At 32.3% G+C, this 14123-nt stretch overlaps 1 protein-coding gene across 23 annotated transcripts in view; it reads right to left on the reverse strand.

The window, feature by feature from the left end:
- The window catches only part of BIRC6 (baculoviral IAP repeat containing 6), a 210554-nt gene that overhangs the window by 89963 nt on the left and 106468 nt on the right, over positions 1 to 14123 (reverse strand). For all 23 annotated transcript variants that reach the window (XR_006059232.1, XM_060412314.1, XM_060412311.1 and 20 more), the window contains 9 exons: positions 13708 to 13834; positions 11194 to 11304; positions 9792 to 9925; positions 6831 to 6958; positions 4138 to 4700; positions 3005 to 3180; positions 1939 to 2035; positions 1596 to 1790; positions 569 to 769 (listed from right to left, as the gene is read on the reverse strand). Coding sequence is in view for 22 of the 23 variants with exons in the window: in XM_060412314.1 (XP_060268297.1) it covers positions 569 to 769; positions 1596 to 1790; positions 1939 to 2035; positions 3005 to 3180; positions 4138 to 4700; positions 6831 to 6958; positions 9792 to 9925; positions 11194 to 11304; positions 13708 to 13834 (1732 nt within the window). In the remaining variant the exon portion in view is untranslated. The remainder of the gene's footprint in view (positions 1 to 568; positions 770 to 1595; positions 1791 to 1938; positions 2036 to 3004; positions 3181 to 4137; positions 4701 to 6830; positions 6959 to 9791; positions 9926 to 11193; positions 11305 to 13707; positions 13835 to 14123) is intronic.

The raw sequence follows: 14123 nt of genomic DNA on the forward strand, positions 1-14123 counted from the left end.
TTTGCAATTAATTATTTCCCTTGCAAAGTTACAACAAAATGTATTAAATGAAAATGCATCAAACAGATGATACTCAAAACTTTAAAAATTTAAAGGTCGTAATATTCAAAATATCACACTCTACATATTACAATAAAAAATTCTTTGCAGAAGTAATTATCTTACAATGGAAATGGAATCTATGTTAATTTCATCTTATAGAGCTAGGATTGGGGACTAGAAAATCTAAGAAAGCCGTCTACAGTTGTACAAACTAATTCATTTTGTCTTAATGCTATAGTGCCAAAAATTCTGGGGAAGGTGAAAAGCAAAATAATATACACCTAGGATATATTTCCTTAAATTTCATCACACATTGTTTATTTCAGGGAAACAGTCATGCCAATTCATTTAACGGTAAACGATGTGGTGGTAATGTTAAATATTATATTAAACTGTTCAAAATTAGGCAATCTGGAAACTTTATTTAAGTTTATCACTGTTTGCTGAGTATACTTCTCATTTTTTAAATGCTTCTATATGTTATAGTTTGTTTTCATGGTGGATCTTTAAACAAATTATTACTCACTTGCAAGAGATGCCAGGTGAGGTTGGATATGTATCTCTTTAAGGAGCACTGCTGCAGGAAGGTGAATGGTAAGGTCGCACCAAGCCTCCTCTGGCAGAAAGATGTAGGACCAAGCAGCAGAGCGAGCTCTTCTATGGGGGGGCGTGGCCTGTAAAAGCACCTCAGCTGGTTGGGCAGTGGGACTGCTAGACGTGATTGTACCTACAGAAGTATTTCAAATAAAATAAAAACTTGCAAAAGAAACCTAATAAAGCATCAAGAACTATTCAAATCACAATAATTACACTAGAAAAATTAGCTAAAAACATGAATATTTAATATCATGAATGCACTTAATATATTTAGCATAATTTGTGACAGTTTCACAAATAATCAGGGCATCCAGTCAACTGGCAAGGTGACAAGTTCACTGTTAACTGCTGCCTAATTTCTACATACTAACATGTCAAATGAAAAGTAAACAAGCAACAACAAATCATGCACAGTAATTCCCAAATGATTTAAGTAAAAAGCAATGTTCAATACAGCCTTGAAAATAAAATACACTTGGTAATAAAAAATAAACTTGAAAATAAGAATCTTTATTCTAAATTGTCAATGTTTATGAGTTACAAATATGAAAAGAAAAATACAGAAAGATACTATGTAGACTGAAAAAATGAATAACTATATAAATTTTAAACTTCATTTTTTAAAAAAGCACTCAAAATAAGAAGGAACAAGCTTTGTAAAACAAACAGTTATACTGAAAACTGACATAAGAATCTATACTACCTAGTTTCACAAATTGTGTCTATTTAAACTCAGAAAAAAAAACAAATTTTCCTACTAAAGAACAAATAAAAACTTCCTTCTAATCAGTAGACAGTTTGGAAAACTAGTGCCTTTAAAATCGATGGTTTATAAGTAAAATGGTGATATTATAACACTATCAACTTATTTTGATAACTACTTTTGCTTCAAAGCAGCCAATTAACTAACTATTATTTAAATTCACACCCATAAGATGAAATAACTGTTTTCTTACCCAGGGGTGCAAAGTTATGGATCCCTTCTGCATTGTCAGGCTCAGAAGCTAGGATTCTTGTTTTCAAAGTGCTGTCAACAGCTTTATTCGGACCAGAGTCAAGAAATTTCATAATAGTGGATACCATACTTCTTGCAGTGTTTACAATAGCCCGTGTACTAGTAACCATATTGTTGCAAATGAGCTGAACACCACCTAAATTTATAAAAAATACTAAATTAAAATTATCTTAACACAGATGATTTGACACCAAGTCAACTTTCACAGAAGACTATCAAAACAAGAACATATTGCACTACTTAACGATTACACTTAAACGGCAGTTTTGGAAATCTGGCCTTACCCATATCGTGGAATGCTTTCAAGGCATCACTAGTATCCAGTACTCTCAGAATGAACCACAGTAATGGTTCAGATAACTGGCAAGTAGCAAGAGAGCCCTAAAGAAAAAAACCATACATGTATGCTGTGATTTTAAAAAGGTGATTATTAATTTACTATGAATTAGGACAATTAAGTTTCACTGAATATAACAGTCTTTTATATTTAATTATTGTAAAATGGTAAACTTAACCTAAATCACTTAATATAAAATGTCTGCCAAAATATTTAAGAAATCTTGCCTGTGTCAGAAGGTCAGTGAACAGTCTCCTCGGAACTCAGCACTTTCTGTGCCTCTCTTTACCTAGTATTATCATTTTCTACCTTAATGTGCGCTCATTTCCTTTTCCACTAGACAGTACTTTCCTTTGAAAATGTAGCCTTCTCAAATATTTATCTCTACATCTTCCAATGGGGAAATATATATACAGATTCAATACATATTTATGAAAATGATAATTATACAATGACATATAAAAGATTCCTTAAGAAATTATACTTTAAAATCTGCTTTTGGAAAAAAAAATAGTAAATAGACTAGAAGGTAAAATAATCACACTGGCTCCTAAAATTTCATTTTTAAAAAGGAAATTTAAAAAGTAATAACATTCTAATCTATTTCTCTTAAAATTACTCTAACCGCTTTTAACTGAAAGGAAACTAAATATGCAACTTTAGCTTGAAACAAAACACTCATACTAAATTTTCATATATACTTCTATGTAGAACATATTGGTATTCAACTATACTATTTCTAGGGAAAAGGAAAGAACTTCCTAAGACAGTGGAAATTAAATCTTAAAATTTAAAAACATTTTACTCTTACATCACTATAGTTAACTTTGACAATTTCAAGGAAACTTTTCTCTTCAACTTGTTTTATTAATCTACAGTTCTCATCTGCTGATTCTGTTCATTTTCCAACATATAACTAGAATAGTCTATTTGTCTCTGTCTTACAGATAATTCTCTGCTCCCCTTGCTATTTACTACTTAAATCACTGCAATTGTTGCTGGATTGAACTCACCTGTCTGCCCATATATCCACAGGCCATGTAGGTTAAAATTGGCTGCAGCATCATATGAACTGTAGACGCTTTTTTACTAAGAGTTGTCAGTATGGTAAACAGTCCATCCCCAACTGATATGGCATCTAACCCACCATGAAAGTTTTCATGTTTAGTGAGATGTAATCCACTTGCCCCTAGTTTAAATAAAAAGTTTATAGATTTTTTTAAAAAGCAAATCCTTAAAAACCAATAGTAATTAAAATAGAGAGTATTACAAGCAAGCCATTTTTTCCCCCCAAACCACTGAAGGATGCATACAAAACAGCTGTGTGTGGGTCTGCGTGTTGTGTGAATATATACATATATGCACGTCTAGAAATTAAAATACCTAACATAACATTCAGTAGAGAATGATTTTTGGTTATCTTTTTATAGAAGATATGTCTGTTGTTGGTAACAATATAAAAAAGTCATTCTATCACACAACTGAGGAACACATTATACGTATCAAGAAGAAAAGCAGAGAAAAATAACTGATACTATGATGCAACTATACTTTAAAACTTTTAATCAAGAAGACAATAGTTTTTCTTCCCTTACATGAAGGAAGAAATCTAATAAGCAAAATTACATCAGAAATGAATTTTGTCAAATTACTGAAGCTTAATTAGTTTAAAATAACATATTCGCTTTCAAAGTAGAAAAGTAAAGAAACAATATATAAATTTTACATTGATGTGTCATTGTAACTGTTAAAACTTGAACAAAAATTTATACTTTACACTATAAGAAACTGTAATAAAATTTACTCATCCCCTAATACAAAATCTGACGTCTAATTCATATTTAAAATGTTATAGATATACGACTACAAATTATTGTGCCTAGCTTAAAAAACTGCTTCCTTTTCTTAATTTAATTCCATACAAGTTATTTTGTTAGTATTTTCCAATTTTAAAAAGTTCACACTTAAAAATTTTCAACTGATGTATGCCACTCTACAGAAGTTTTAACTAATAACAGTTAGGCTAAGATGTTTACAGTAAAGTAACACGGTATTGTACAGTAAAAAGAAAATGAATTCATACATTGATAAAGGAAAGAGATACAGTACTAGAAACAGGTTTAAGATTAATATTCTCAATACGTACCAATTATCATCGCCATGGCACTGCTATTACACAGGCCCAGAGCAGACAAAATCTGGCTCATAATCTGCTGGTTGGCTAACACTAAGTCAGCAACAAATGCAGGTGGTCCTTGAATGCTACTAGTGCTTCCATTACCATCTTTGCCTCCTGAAACTTTTTCTTCATCTGAAACACTGTCTGTCGTACTGGCGGTCACAGGCACTCTTGCACTGTATTCCCTATTGCCCGAAAGAGGCAGCTGAACTAAAATGTTAACCAGTTTTAGCAAATCAAACATGAGTTGATCTCTTGTCATTTCACCACAAACTGCTTTTGCATCACCTGGACGAATGAGGTTGGCAAAGAGTCCCCCAAAGCATGCTCGAGCACCCACTGAGCTGTCTGATCCACTTCGAGACATGACTTTGTCTGAGCAAGTGATATAGTGGTGCACTAAAAATGTGACAGACTCTATCACAGCAGAAATAGTACTAACGGAAACAACTTCAAAATTCTGCTCCAAAGCGAATTCTAAAAGCTTTACTTGGGCATCAAGAGGTCCTTGGCCTGTCTGGAAGGCACCCCTGCAGAAAAAGGGAGAGGATTAAAAGTTAACCCATTTTAAATTGTTTTGAAAGAGGTAACCACCAGAATACAAGAAAGCTAGACAATAATTAAACTCCTGGTATTCACTTTGCAGCAGAGTTTCCCACTCTTCCTGTGTCCTTCTTGTTCTTACCTCCATTTTATCATATAAAATAAAAAATAAATTTCCTTCCAAATAGAAACTGAAGAACAAGTAAATCAAAGAGGTGATTTTGAAGCCACATACTAAAATAATTATATATCACAAGGCACTCCTCATAATGAATGAGCTCTGTACTGTTAGAACCTCAAATGTTGTTAAACATTTCTTACTAATCTTGATTTTCATAAATTAGGATTCAACCAATTCACTCTTACACATCAAACTGAATGCTCTCAAGTGCTGCTTATGCTTAAAATATAGAAAGCTGGAAAGATCATTGTCCCCCCAACTTAACAATTTTTTAAAAAGCCAAATTAACTCTAAAGTCATAACTTTTCTTGAACCCATCAGAGAGCTGAGGTCAAAGCTTTTCTTGAACCCATCAGAGAGCTGAGGGCACAAAAAAGACTGAAATCCATGAAAAGATAGGCATCTCCAGGAAGTGGAATATAAGCATTGGGTTTCCTGTGGCAGAACTTGGGAAGTCAAGATGCTGGCAACATACATAAGTGTAAGAAGAACTCAGCTAAAATATTTAACAAACTATTACTCCCAGTATGTAAGGGCGGTAACACTGAGCCCTGAGAACTCCCATTCATTCACAGGCACCCTCCCTTCAACATGCCCCACACATACCCTGCCCTGGGCATCCATTCTATCTGGCTGTTCCTGAGTTTTATACTTTATATAAACTGAAAAATGTAAGTAAATGTTTTTCCTGAGTTTTGTGAGTCTTTCTAGCAAATTACTGAACCAGAAGAGGGATTGTGAGAACTCTTGAACTTGTAATGAAATCATACAGCAAAACTTCGATTTCACGTTTTCCAATTACATGTATGCATAACGTAACATCACATCTTTGGGTTTTGTGAATCTATTCCTTCCCATACTTATGCTTCATCACTGCACAAACACTATGAACAAGTTGAACTACCACATTAGTATTTTAAAATAGCTATAAAGCAGAAGAAAACACCAATGAGGATAAAATTTTCTTCCACTATGAAAACATATCTATATAACTATTATTATGAATAAATTATTAATGTATGCTATTTAAATCAATTATTAATTTTAATACTTTATGTTATTAATTATTTTATGATATTATAAACCATACCTTTTTCTGACTTCCAATATTTTGAAACTAACTGTTAGAGAGTGATGTAATCTCCATGTTATTTTAAATATTTTCAAATATACATTAAAATATTTTAAAACTTCACTGGCACTTCCACAATGAAATTAAATAATAAAGATAGCAAACAGCATTTTTAACTTCTTCCTGATATCAATGGGAACTTTTAAAATAAACATAATAGAGTCTGGTTTGTTCATAATGTTTTTTTTCCCGTAATTTTAAATAAGATAATACAGTTAATATTTCATTAAAAGTTTTTCTCAAAAAGCAATGTTGGCTTTTATGAAGTATCTCACAGTATGATGAAATGATTCATTAATATGATATATAGTATATGATATTGAAGTATTCATGCATTTTAAGAACCAACCCATTATGGTCGCAGTTTATTTTTTTAACCTACTGCTTGACTTTGGTAATAAATTTCATTTAGGATTTAGATATAAGATTAATATTTTTCTTTTTTAAGATATCTTTATCAAGTAGGTCTCAAATAAAATTACTAGTAGCTTTAATTCCTTACCTTTATTCTAGAATAATTTAAAGAGCTTCAAGTAAATTTCAGGTAGAAGGTTTATAACTACTAATCTATGAACCCATTATTCCATTAACAATAGAAGCAGCTTAGGATCTGGGAGAGCCACAATGAAAAGAAAACAATCAGGAAACATATCAATAAATCTTTCCCTCTTAATTCTTGGTATCATCCTGCTTGTCTATCCCCAGATAAACTCCCAACAAATGATAAGAGAAAATTTATTTGGAGGATTACCTATTGCTTCTATCAATACATCAGGAATACATGTTAATGACATTGAAATTTACCTTTCTGTTGAAAGTATATGAATTAGCTTGAGCAAAAATTCACTGAATATCTGAGGACATGTTGAAGAAAGATGCACTTGCAATCGGGTAAGAAATTCTTGCATAGCTTGCGTAGCTGTTGGACCAACCTGAAGAAAAATGTAATTCTACTGAAAACTGCTTACTGATTCCATTTACTGAATTATTCATTTAAAAGTATCAAGTGTTAAGAGCCATATGGTTAAAACTTCTCATTTGAAAAACAAAAATATTAACAGTGATAGCATGAAACCAACTAAGCTTTAGGCCTTGATATATTTTAAACTGAAAATTACAGATTCTATGGTCAATATTTTTCCATTATGTCAGACTTATTTAATTCAATACAGAAAAAGACTCACCTTAATTACACAAAAAATATCTCTACAATGCTTTCAAAAGCACAAAAAACTGTGATTTTCACAATCTTAATTATCCCATTTCAACAGACAGGCTAAGTGATCCACAAAAGGTCATGCTTCTAATGACTACAAGAGCAAATACTAAAACGAATGGAGGGGAAAACTCTCCAAACAAAAACTATAGAGCTAAAAATAAACCTGCAGCAGTCTGCAAAAGAAAAATAAAAAGCTTTTCAAACTTCTATCTCTTCAATGAAAAAAAACTATAGTGAGAGCTACACCAAGTACCATTGGAATGTTATGATCATAAACCCTACAGGAGTTTTGGAAAAACAAAATGCAACGTAGTTCTCAAAACCATTTTAGGCAAACCTCATTTCTAATTCTGAGCATAAAAATCTTAACATTCATAACAAAACTACCTATTATAACCCAAAATATCTGTGGAAAGCTTGATCTTGAATAACTTTTACTCTGCCTTAAAAAAACAAGGGGCGGGGGGGAGGAAACACACTATTTTATATAGTGGTATGCTCCCTGACACGTAGGCTCTACCGTGAACAAGCTGTACAATTGTGGGCAATGCAGATAATGCAGGTTTTCTCATATGTAAAATAAAGATGCTGGAATCGGTGATTTCAGGAATTCTCACATTCCATTCATGCAACCTTTATGTATAATAATCACTTGATAACATGCCTCTGCCCCCCAATCAAAACTCTGGGCCAATCAAACTACAAATAGTCTTTTCTTATCTTTTTCTTTCATTTATTTTATGATGATCTACAAAATTCAAGTCTATTCTGTAGTATGACAGTACTGACTAAATGCACCCAACAGAATTTAAGCTCCAAGAATGGCAGAGTCTCGTTAACTACATAAATCTCTAGCACCCAGAACAGTACACAGATCTTACACACAGATAAGCACAGAGCTAAGAAATAAACGATAACCTTGCAAAACATTTACGAATAATCCATTAGAAAGATACTATGAACAGTGAATATATTTTATTTGAAAAGAAATATAAGGAAGGAAAAATAATTTTTAAAGCAGTACAATAAAAGCGTGAAAGTGAAGTCACTCAGTTGTGTCCAACTCCTTGTGACCCCATGGACTGCAGCCTGCCAGGATCCTCCGTCCATGGGATTTTCCAGGCAAGAATACTGGAGTGGGTTGCCATTTCCTTCTCCAGGAGATCTTCCTGACCCCGGGACTGAACCCAGGTCTCCAGCATTGTAGGCAGATGCTTTACTATCTGAGCCAATTGATATAAACGAAATATCTGTGGTTAGACTAAAAAAGCTTGTAAGTTCTAATATACCTTTTTTTTCTGAATTAACAAAAGCAGTATTTATCTTTTTCCTTTCAGGTTTGAGATGTAATTGACACATGGGACTGTGTAAGTTTGAAGTGTACAGAGTAATGATTTGACTTACAGACACAATGGAACGATTACCACAGTAAGTTTAGAGAACATCCATCTCATATAGATACAAAATAAAAGAAAAAACTTTTTTCTATATAAGTTGCAAGATTTACTCTCTCAGCAAACTTTCATATATAATATACAGAGATGTAAATTACATTTATCTTGCTATACATTACATCCCTAGTACTTACTTGTCTTATAACTGGAAGATTTTGCCTTCTGGTTACCTTCATCCAATTCCCCCAACCCCTACCTCTGATCTTTTCTTCTATGAGTCTGTTTTTGAAGTGAAATTCACGTACAACACTATTTAGATCCTGGTGTACAATAGTGATTTGATATTTCTATACATTTCAAAATGATCACCACAGTAAGTCTAGTTACCATCTGTCATCATAAAGACATTGCATTATTATTGACAATATGCCCCACGTAGTACATTTTATACTGGTGATTCATTTATTTTGTACCTGGAAATTTGTACCTCTCAATTTCCCTCACCTATTTCTCTCATCTTTCCTACCCTCTGACCCCAATCTCCCATTCAGGCAACCACCTGTTTGTTTCCTGTTTCTATGACTCTATTCACGTTTATTACCTTTGTTCATTTGTTACGCTTTTTGAGGTTCCACATACAAGTAAACTCAAAGCATTTGTCTTTCTCTGTTTTACTGCACTTAGTATAATACTGTTTAGGTCTATTCATGGCAACTTTTCATTTTTTGTTGAACAAAATATTTAATATTATTAAAGAATTAAGTTAGGTGACTTCTCAAATCTTGACTGTAGAGGTCATTAAACATAATACATTATTTTAAAAATATTTTTAAAATCCCAAAGTTTTGAAATGCTTTCCTAACATTTAAGTATTTGTTTAGAAAGTTTCACAAATAATACAATATAACACCAAAAATGCATCTCTGCATAAAAATCAAGTAATTCCAAGAGAAAACTTACTACCTGCTATATTGTTTCAGTACAGCTATTATTATAAATAATTCAAAACATTTTATTACATTTATACATAAAAAGCCATCATTTAATACCTTAGCAATAAAAATTTTATATATTTGGTACACTTAAAATTTATTTTACAAATAAGTTTACTAAATAATCTAAGCCTATCTCTGGTTTTCAAAAATCATATACCTGTGGACTGTGTTGATTTGTTCCATGTGGACTTGTGCCAGAAAGAAATTTCACTAAAACATGAATCAGGTTTGCATCTGAAACCAGCAGATGGGCAGTACTCTCCTGAGTTCCAATGGCACTACTGGAACCAGCTATAAAGCATTAAAAAAAAAGAAGTTTTCAATAAACAGTCTGAAACAATGGAACTGCAGTATTTAAAATATCTCTTGGTTTCAAAGAAAACTCATATATTCCTGGTAGTTACTAAAAACAATCTAAATCTCTACTGTACTGACTGAGCCTCACTTTCTATTTTCCTCTACCACAGATCTCTTGCCTCCTTTCTGGCAGGGAAAAATAACTAGTTTAATATATATCTTATTCAGTATACAGACAAGTTGAAAAGAAATAATTAAATGCTTACTGTCCTTTTGGTCAGCCTATTCTTAGTAATCACTGTCCCTTTCTAGAAATAAAGATTTATTTTTCAGATACAGTTTAACCCAGCTTTTGAAGATAAACTGAGGTAAAATTTATTCATTTTAGCAGGTTAGCTACATAAAGATTGCATACTGTTAAGATATATACTGATAATACAACAGTTTTTTGAAGTGAACAAAATACTCGAGTCAAATCTATCATTAGCGTCATATAGAAAGTGAAAGTCTTAGTGGTTTAGCATGTTGGAATCTTTGCAAGCCCATGGCCCGTAGCCGGCCAGACTTCTCTGTCTGTGGGATTTTCCCGGCAGGAATACTGGAGTGGGTAGCCATTCCCTTCTCCGGGGGATCTTCCTGACATAGGGATTAAATTGGGTCTTCTGAATTTCAGGCAGATTTTTTACTGTCTGAGCCACTGGGGAAGTTTCATTCTTAAAAAGTTCAAAAATTAATTTTACTATCTTAACTTAAACAGGGAATAAAGAAGTGAGGTAAAGAAAGTAGGAAACTATTAGGAGTTTAGAATCTGAGAAGAAACAATTAGATTCCAGGAAAACAGATTTTAGATGTGAAAAGCACAAACTGAGGTATCTAGTCATATATGTTCACGAATATATTAATGAACAAACCATTTTTAAGTGCTAAGTTACTTTAAAAAGAATAAATAACCAGCACAAGACACAGGCTAACATTACATACTTAATTTTGTACTCTAAAAGTAATCAATCTTTAAAAGTAAAAGTTTTTAGGAGGTAAAAATATAATTTAAACTTGTAATTATAGATACATAGGCGTATATAATCAAAGTAAAGTAGCACAAAGGACAAGACACATTAAGAACAAGTCTAACAGAGACATAGTCAAATAAGACATTTAATCATTTTCACAACTATTTCACTTCTTGGAAACATCTTTTTAAGAACCTGATAGCAAGAAAAAAAAAATGTATGTCAGAAATATAAAGGACTGTCTGGACTTACAATTAAGCTGCATGTTTGTCATGAGAGTTAGACTATGAAGCACAAGGCACCATGTCCGGAGCAACGTATTGGGATACCAAGCTAACACCGTGAGAAAGCTGGTTATTGATGCTATTTGAAAAAGAGAAAGGGGAAATTTTCACTCAGAAATAGCAAATGTTTACTAAGAATTGAAACAAAGAGAATTTAAAACCATGACATTATTTTTAAGATCAATGCACTAGTGTCCTCAAAACATAAGTAAGAGTTTCCCATTAAATATAACTAAAGCATTAGAGTCAGCAACATTTTATGTCTAGGTTTAAAGCTCATTCCATGACAAATAACATGTCATCACTACACATTTGTAATCCTTTCCAAACTACAGGCTATATAATTTGTGTTTTACTAAATATCCTCATATTCTGCAAAATCAAAAACTGAAAATAATAGGGCATCCTAGAAAGACAGAAGTGGGGCAGACCATTCAAAATCAATGCAACTTCCCAAAAAAGCACAAAATAAAACTATAACTAAGTCACCTACAAGGCCTACATAAGAAGCACTTGTGGGAGGTGGAGAAATGAAAAAAGGTATTAAAAATAAGCAAACACAATATAAAGCACTTAATCGTGCTCTTAAAACACCAAGTAAATTGGCTGATTCCAGATCCCAGGCAGGAAATATATATAGTCTGCAACACCTATCATAGTAAAACCTAAAAAAGACGTTGTGTATTTCACAAAAAAACAAAACAAAACAATCTATAAAGAAAGCATCTTACTGACTACAAACAGCATAATTTCAGCATCAATAAACAATGATTATGACAGAAACATAAGAAACTTCCCAGAAAAAGCACAAAATAAAACAATCATGAACTTATATTTATTAAATAAAGTGGCCCAGATTATATAATCTACTTGTGAACCAATTAACTTTAAAATTTAATTTTAAAATACAAAAAATTTACAATGCTTTTTCTGCTTCCATTACACAAACTGTACGTCCAAAGGGTGACATGATAGTATATTAAAGGAAGTTTCTCTTTATGGAAGTATTGATACTTCAAGATAAATTAAAAAAGGAATAACAGAATTAGACTATTTTCATTTAGAAACTTCCTGTGAATGGCTAGTAATTCTAGGCATTAATCATCATTGCCTACTAACAACACAAAAACAAGTAACCTATGAAACTATCTTTAAATAACAAAACAAAAAATCAGATTAAGCTCCATGTCTAACTACCAAACAACTATTTTTTGACAAAAAAACTCTGCAAAGGAACAGGACAAAAAAAAAAAGACACAGGAGGAATTTTAAAACATAATTAAAACGTGCAGATCCTCTACAGATTCCATCTTAAATAAACAAAAAAGTTTTAACAGTTTAGACAACTGGAAATTTGAATACTGACCAAATATCTGATGACAGTAAGAAATAATTAATACTTCTTACCCTTGTTTATATTTAATGTTTTTCACAATAATAAAGTTTAAAAAAGGGATGGGAGCAAAATTAATAACAATAATCGTTAATACAGTGAAACACATGGAGACCTAATAATTAAAGTAGGGCTGGCTCCTATGGAAACAATGCATATATAAACAGGACCAGGAGAGAGCACAGCTGTCATTAGGCTGAGACAGGCCATATGAGGGCCACGTGTGATGCACATCTCCAGAGAGAAAGAACCAAGAGTAAATAATTTTTACTTTTCTTTAAACAGATTCCTATCACCAGAGCTGAAAGCGAGTTCTACTCCTATTGAAGGATATTATTCAGGTCCTACAATTCCCACATTATTGCATTTCTCAAGAAAAGAACAAAATGAATAAACACAACTTCTACAAAACAACTGACATCCTTCTCCAATCTACTAATTCTCTAGAGTTCCTGCACATTTTAAAAAACACCAGTTACAAAAGAATAGCTTATGGGACTTCCCCATGGTTAAGAATCCGCCTTGCAATGCAGAGGACAAGAGTTCGATGCCTGGTAGGGGAACTAAGATCCCACTTGCCTCAGAGGAACTAAGCCCACCTGTCACAACAAGAGAGTCCGTGCACTGCAACAAAAGATGCACAAGACGCAACAAAAAGCACACAGTGAAGACCCTGTGTGCCACAACTAGGACCCAGTGACCAACCCTGACACAGCCAAACGAATAAAGAATTAAGAAAGAGTAGCTTATGAACAAGACAATACTTTAAGGGAACACAATGGAAAGGCTAACAGAACACTGTAGAGTTTATGTCTGTGTTATACACAGACATAATACAGATCATACAATTTTCTGTCCTCTTTCCTGCTAATTAATAAGTCAGTATATTTTAAAAGGTGGGTTTTTTTTACTAAAACAGAACAACCACGATAAAGATTAACCTAATCATTTTCTTTTTAACTTACTTTATGCTATGTTAATGACACAGCATAAATGTCACCTTGATTTATATAAATATGTTTATATATAATTTTATGATTTTTATATGATTTATATAAATAAATCTATTTATATATAAATAAATCTTACCTTGATTTAATGTAATGACAGGTATTCGATTAGCATTATATAAAAAAATGTCTGCTCCATTTTCTTTGTTTCCAGATGAACTAGAATTCAGACTCAATGTGAGCCACAGCTGGAGAAGTGATTCCAACTGAAAAACAATGAAAATTGACAGAAAGAAAATGTACCCATGATATTATGAAATAGCATGTAAACAAAAAAACTTATGTAGGAATCCTTACGATTATGAATAAATAATCTGTCAATTAAATACTATTTTTGGTTACTTCAGTTCAGGTGAAGAGCAAACATCTTAAAAATCTAGATCAAATGAAATTTAACTGAATTAAAATTTATAATTTACCAAATACAAATGTTTTACTAAATTAAAAGAGGTGACTCAAGTCTTTAAATACAGGTGTGTGTATAATATACAGGTG

The sequence above is a fragment of the Ovis aries genome, chromosome 3, assembly GCF_016772045.2.
Source record: "Ovis aries strain OAR_USU_Benz2616 breed Rambouillet chromosome 3, ARS-UI_Ramb_v3.0, whole genome shotgun sequence".
Classification (NCBI taxonomy): domain Eukaryota; kingdom Metazoa; phylum Chordata; class Mammalia; order Artiodactyla; family Bovidae; genus Ovis; species Ovis aries.